Raw genomic sequence first — 7,209 nt, forward strand, 5'->3', positions numbered from 1 at the left:
TTTTTTTTTTTTTTTAGATGGAGTCTCACTTTGTCACACAGGCTGGAGTGCAGTGGCACTATCTCAGCTCACTGCAACCTGCCCCTCCCAGGTTCAAGCTGTTCTCCTGTCTCAGCCTCCCAAGTAGCTGGGATTACAGGCGTGCACCACTGTGCCCAGCTGATTTTTATGTCTTTGGCAGAGATGGGGTTTCGTCATGTGGCACAGGCTGGTCTCGAACTCCTGGCCTCAAATGATTCACTCACCTCGGCTTCCCAAGATGCTAAGATTACAGGCATGCGCCACCACACCCAGCCAATTTCATAGCTTTTACAATGAAAAATTTGGTGGAAATTTTCATATTTCTCATTACTATTTATCACACAGTTTCATATTTTCTTTTTATTGTATTTTTATTACACATTGAATATCAGATTTAATGAACTTTCAGGAAAGGTGTGCAATTATAATAATAATCCTTTACCTTGTAATAGCACTACACAATTTATCAAGCACAGCAGTATATTTTGCTTCATTAGGATTTTGGTCATCATGGACACCCTAAAAGCCTTGTTGACTATTAATGTCTTAACGCAGAAGAAAATTAAAATATGAACATTATTGTTCCTGTGCTAAAGATGAGGAAATTGAGCCACAAAGAGATTCAGTAGTTTGTCCAAAGGCACACATTAATAAATGGCCAGTTTGGGTCTCAAAGCTAGGTCTCCTAATACCACATTCACTCTTTGCTCCAGTATACCACCCTACCTCTTTCCTAGGAGAGATTTTTAATAAGTTTTTGTTGTTTGATGGCAAATGTTACATGACATTTAGACTGAAAAAAATTCTGTAATTTTGCTTAGCATTTATAATATAGTGTATTTTCACCTCTTCATAGCCCATAACTCCATCATCACTTGGAAGTACTTTCATGTGGCTGGCTGTAAATGAGGATGGTTTAAACCTCTTAGAATACAACTCCATGGTAAGTTTAAACGCTCAAGTTTTGCATTAAGTCAACTGTTTCCATTGTTCAGTGTACCATAAACAGAAGGTAATGATATCTTAATCTGATTTTTCTCTTACACAGAAAACATTCTTCCTAATACTATGTCATAAACAGTCATTTTACAAATACAGCTATGATTATAATTTAACCTTTTAAAACAAGATAAGACAGTGTATGAGAAAAATCTTGATAGCGTGACTATATTGTGATCATGGTTATATTCGTGAAATGATTATATTTTTAAAAGTGTTAAGAAGATTGTTTCCTGTGTAAAATAAAAATCTGTAAGAAATCATTAAAGTGGGAACTTTAATAACCAAAGTTTAAGTTCACTTTCACTAAGGCTTCTTTAACAATTTGTATAATTTTCTATAATGTCATATACATAGCGTCTTAGCACTTTCCACATAGTTTAAAGTCAAACTATGATTTCTATATATGTTCATTTATTTACCTGAATTTTACATTTTTTATCATATTTCATGTGTCTAATTGTTTAATACAATTTTATTCTCTTTTTTGTTTAATCTGGTGGGCAGGAATTACTACATTCACCAGGCAGGTCTAATCATGTGGCTATAATCAGAGATCACTGAAAATTTTCTGGAAACCAAACTATCCTTTTGTGTTATAGTTACTGTTTCCCCTTATAATTGCTTAAAAAACAAACACACACACATTTTTTTTCAAAGGGTTATATTTTCTGAGTGCCTTTTAGTTCTTGAATGGATAACTTGAAGGTATTATAAAACCAGTGACTTAAAGTAAAAAAAAAAAAAAAACCTATACACCGGTATTGAGTTACCTTAGTTCAGGAAACCAGCTCCCTAGCTCGCAGGAGGTAGCCAGACAGGCCGGGAAGCACACACAGGTAGGTTGCAGGTCCGAGGCATTCAGTCCTGGAATGGTCTGCTCAGTCTTGCAAGGTAATCATTAGATATGCAGAATCCTTTCAGGCTGTATATTAGTTACATTTTATTTTATTTTATTGATTTATTGATTTTTTTTTTTGAGGCAGGGTCTCATTCTGTCGCCCAGACTGAAGTGCAGTGGTGTGATCACCGCTCCCTGCAACCTTGACCTCCTGGGCTCAAGCAGTTCTACTGCCTCAGCCTCACAAGTGGCTAGGACCACAGGCATGCACCACCATGCCCAGCTAATATTTTTTATTTTTTCATAGAAACAAGGTCTCCCTATGTTGCCCAGGCTGAGCTCAAGTGATCCTCCCACCTCAGCCTCAGGTGTGAGCCATCAGGCCCAGCCTAAGTTACATTTTTACATTGTTTTGGAAACACATTAGAAAAAAATATTTGCTGCATATGTGACAAAGGGTTAATATATGATACTGTTTCTGTTTATAGATTTCAAAATCCATCTATCAGGGTAGATTTACCAATATTTGACCGTTTTGACCATGAAAAGTATCAGTAATATGGCTTAACCTAACATATATATAAGAGACATATGAAAGGGCATGTAAAAAATATTAACAGTGGCTTTCCACTAGATGCTGGAGTATAGATGCTTTTTATTTTTTTCTTATATTTTCTCATTTTTCTTCAGTGACTTGTTTCGGACTCAACATTGTAAAGGTAGATGATGCCTAAATAAAATTAGTACCACTACTATCTATTTTGGATCATAATAGATTTTATTTTAGAAATAATTTTGTATTATACCATAATTGATGAATATCTGCATTTTAATGGAGCTATATTATTATTTTTCGTCTCTCTTTGGAAGTAAGAGCATATAACATATTTACTTTTTCTTCTCTTTAAAGAGGTTAATAGTTAGCTATGTGTACAAGAGTCTAATGACCTTTGGAGGCTATCAAGATGATTTTATGGTAGTCATTAACAATACACATTCAAAGGACACACCAACAGAGAAATTACTTTTTGCCATGGCAAAACCCAAGGTGAGTAGGAGCCTTTTTGCCAACTTTTTTGTGCTAGTTGTTTTCACTTAATCTTAGCCAAAAGTCCAAAAAGCAATGCTAGTTGTTTTCATACTAAAACATTTATTCAGCAAAGACTACGTTCCAGATGGGAAAACAGACGTTATTTATAGTCAAACAAACATGGGTCCAACTTACATCATCTTTCCGAGCCCTGGTTTCTTTGTCTAAAAATATGGTAACATACTCCCTCCTTCTTTTGACTTAGAAATTAAATGAAGGAAGTTTGTAGAGTACTTAGCCCAATGCCAGGTATATAGAAGATTCCAAATAAATGGTTGTGGCATTAAGTTATCGCTGTCTGGTACTTTATGCACATTATCTTATTCACTTGTGGTTGTTTGCTTTATGGACTCATTAGAGGAAAGACCGGGGTTTTATAATTAAAACATACTTGCTCCTTTATGACTTTTAACAAACTATGTAGTTTTAACATCTCTAAGTAAAAGCAATAAATAAATGGATTACATTCTAACATGCAATTCTAATTGAAAGTGATTTTCCTAAAACTTTAACTGTCTTAATGTTATCCGATAAAAGAAATTACTTCTTCAGAATCTGAAGCTTTTTTAAAAAAATAGATGTCTTTCTTAATTAAGCCTATACTTAAGTGAAAGCAGCTAACCAGTAAGTGCAGATCAGGGAACTCAGTCTTTAGTGAAAATAGAGAGTTCTATGACACTAACTTTCTTAATTCATACATTCACGAACGTGGCTTTATGATAATTTGATAGAGCTGTACTACTGACTGTCACATTTCCTAAGATTGCCACTCAATGTGGTTGTTTTTGAGATTCACTCTTTCTGCTGGTTTAAGTGATGAAAAAATGTGTGGCTGCCTTGATGGTGCTGGACATGTAAGCACTTCATTGTTTGATCTAGAGAGAAGGGAATTCTGGTAGCCTGGGCACTTGCAAATGGAGCTCACCTGTGGCCAACACTGTGCTCTTCTGGAAGTGATGAGAACTTCTCAGGAGCATAACAGTTCTGTTTTCCTTGTTTTAGATTCTTGAAATTACTCTTTTGATCGCCAGTTACATAAACAACTTCCATCAGCAAAAGGCAGCATTTCACCACCTCTCTGCTCCAGCACTGCTCTCAGCCCAGACCCGGAGACCCCAAGCCAGAATGATGGGAAGCCAGCCTCTTCTGTCAAGCAGCAGACCGACCAAAGGCCCCACCTTACTCTGAAAGCCGGGGAGCCTGAACGTTCACTCCTTGTCCTCCATGCTGTGGCTGTATCAGCTCCCTACAAGTTCCTTTACACCTGGCAGCATGGCAGCCACACACCGGTATTCCAAACTTTAACAATGAAGGGGGTTAGTCTCTCTTATTTGATTCTTAAATATTCAAATAAATATTAACAGTAAAACATAAACACAAAATTTGCCAACACACTGATTTTCTCATAGAGTAAATGAGTAAGAATTCATCATTTTTTCCATCTCCCTTCTCCCTTGTCATCAGACACATTGTGCAATGTGGCTTTTCTTTTCTTTTCTTTTCTTCCCCTTTTTAATGTTCTGGCAATCTTTAGAAAGGGAGATTCCAAACTCTCATCTGGTAAACCAGTTGATTATTTGGAAATGTTCACTGCCAAAATAGTAAGTACTATAATTAAATGTGCTTTTAATTAATGATATAGTGTTTGGAAAGGAGTAGAACATGCAGAATAAGAAACAGCTGCAGAGTGGTGTGAGGAGTCCATTTTCAGAGCAGGTGCAATACATCTTCCGGCTCTATGAATCATTATATGAGAAAGCAGGGTAACGTTAGGTAACCTGAGCCTCCTGTGTGGTATTAGAAAGTATACCCTGTCACCTTTTCAGATCACTGGAGTGTAAAATTTAAAACAAGGTGGTGATTCCTGACATTCCTTGACTGTTCGTGCTGCCCAGGTTCACAAGAATATTGCCCACATTTCACTGTATTTGGTGCTGGGTCATCTTGACCTTGCTTTAGTAATAATATCTTTAAAAACAAAGACAATCCTTAAAGCTTTCCCCCTCACACATTGCCTTCTAATTACAGTTTGAAAATAGATTCCCTACACATACATACATATGTATATACAGATAGGGTCTTGCTATGTTGCCCAGACTGGCTTTGAACTTCTGGCCTCAAGCAATCCTCTCTCCTCAGCCTCCCAAAGTGCTAGGATTACAAGTGTGAGCCACCACACCTGGCTCCAGAAATATTTCATTTCATTTTTTTGAGGCAGGGTCTCACTCTGGTTGCCCAGGCTGGAGTGCAGTGGGGCCATCATAGCTCACTGCAGCCTCGACCTTCCGGGATCAAGCAATCCCACTTCAGCCTCTTGAATAGCTGGGACTAGAAGCATGCACCACCATGCCCAGCTAATTTTTGTATTTTTAGTAGAGACAGGATCTCCCTATGTTGTCCAGGCTGGGTCTCAAACTCCTGGGTTCAAGCAATCCTCCCACCTCAGCCTCCCAAAGTGCTGGGATTACAGGCATGAGCCACCGTGCCCAGCCTCAAAAATATTTTTTAAAAGAAAAGAGAAAATAATTCTTCTGTCAAAGGAGGTTAAATTTTAGTTGATAGAGTACTTAAGTGCATTACTTTATTAGGTTATGTAAGTGGTCAGTGTATTCCAGTATGTGTCACAACAATGTAGTTCATATTCGTGATAAAAATGAAACTGTGATAAGACATGAAAATTATATTATTAAAATGTTCAATTGTAATGGTAATCATGAGTATACTTAATTTTATTTATGTATAGAATATTTGTATTTATTTTTTGGACATATATTTATCACTTTGTCATTTTTTTAAACCAATTTGAGAAATGTTAGCTGCTGAATTAATTTGTTGGCCGAGACGTCATATTTTCTTCTTTGCTGCTTTCTCCCTGTGGCAATGTACTGTTCTCACATGAAGTCTTTAAAAAATGTTCCATACTGTATTAGCATCCTTAGAAAGGACAGAGCTAAGAAGTACATTGCTCAAAAAAATATTGTACTTTATTGATAATGACCAAAAAGAATATTTTTTAAATCCCATCAAAATAGATTTCCATTGACTGTTTCCCCTACATCTTTTGAGCCACAGTCGCCCATTGAATAAGCACATTTGTTTTTGAGAATAAACTGGTAACCAATTTATGATGACTCTCAGAAACCTTTTGGCTGGGATACAGTAGAGTGTCTAAGTTCCCAGACAGCCATCTCATAATTAGTTGGTGAGCCAGAGGCTCGACAGAGCTGTTACTTATGTGTGAGGGCTTTATTCTCATGCAGTAGTTTATTCATCATTTGGTAAGCCCCTCCCCACAATCTTCTAATTTAAACAGGTAGTGAAGGCTTAGCTTAAACTGAGTAGTACTTTAGACTAGGCATTTATTTTTGATAGAGCAGAGATAAAATATTTTGATGGAAGGAAATCAATTTTCTGTAACTGATGATGTGAAAATTTTATTTTCTGGGAAATTATATAGCCATTCAAAAATTCAAAGTATGTTATTATGATTGGTTACAAGAGAATAATGTTACACGTTTAATTGTAATATTTGTCTCCTATCATTTTCTTCCCTTTCAATCATAATAAATGATTTACAAAACCCATTTTGAGCATTACCTTTTGAATAATCTTCAAGAAATACCTAATGTTTTCATTGTCAAAGCTGAGGTGTAGTACTAGTGAAAATGGTAGTTATTACCTCCTCTTGCATTCGTGCTTTGTCTTCAGTGTTGCTGTGTTTTATCCATATAAAAGAAAGCTGTTTTGGCAAATTGTAATTTTAATCCATATGTGTGCATATTGATACACAATATATAAATAGGTAAATAGATAGAAATATTGGTTCTCCCATGATTTCATATTTCATATAGGTGAGTTGAATGGACTATGTTCCAAAAATTTGTTTTAAATGTTCTGGATTGTGTGTGTGTGTGTGTGTGTGTGTGTGTGCCCTTAAAATCAAATACTATCATAGCTTAGAAATGAATTTAACTCTCAATTTACAAGAGAAGTTAGTCACAACTTATAAAGACCCTCTATTTCAAAAATGTGTTTAATAGTTTGCTGTTTGGATTTTTTTTTTTTCATAAAAGAAATACATGTGCTTACATCTACCTGCCAATTTAATAAAAATACACAGTGGTCAAGTTCCTAGAACAATACATTTAACCCTTAATTGTACCTGAAGCATGATCCTGAAGAAGTAACCACCATGGATAACCATGTTTCTCTAGAAAAAAGCTTTATCTGTTGGTGGGATGCCAAGAACATATTTCCC

At 36.0% G+C, this 7,209-nt stretch overlaps 1 protein-coding gene across 1 annotated transcript in view; it reads left to right on the top strand.

Moving 5' to 3' along the window:
- Positions 1 to 6,535, top strand: part of PLEKHH2 (pleckstrin homology domain containing, family H (with MyTH4 domain) member 2) — a 129,492-nt gene extending 122,957 nt beyond the window's left edge. Inside the window, exons 28-30 of the mRNA XM_011978197.1 lie at positions 878 to 964; positions 2,772 to 2,909; positions 3,954 to 6,535. Coding sequence (XP_011833587.1) covers positions 878 to 964; positions 2,772 to 2,909; positions 3,954 to 4,139 — 411 coding nt within the window. The 3' untranslated portion in view covers positions 4,140 to 6,535. The remainder of the gene's footprint in view (positions 1 to 877; positions 965 to 2,771; positions 2,910 to 3,953) is intronic.
- Positions 6,536 to 7,209: the final 674 nt, after the last annotated feature.

The sequence above is a fragment of the Mandrillus leucophaeus genome, unplaced genomic scaffold (assembly GCF_000951045.1).
Source record: "Mandrillus leucophaeus isolate KB7577 unplaced genomic scaffold, Mleu.le_1.0 Scaffold190, whole genome shotgun sequence".
NCBI lineage: Eukaryota > Metazoa > Chordata > Mammalia > Primates > Cercopithecidae > Mandrillus > Mandrillus leucophaeus.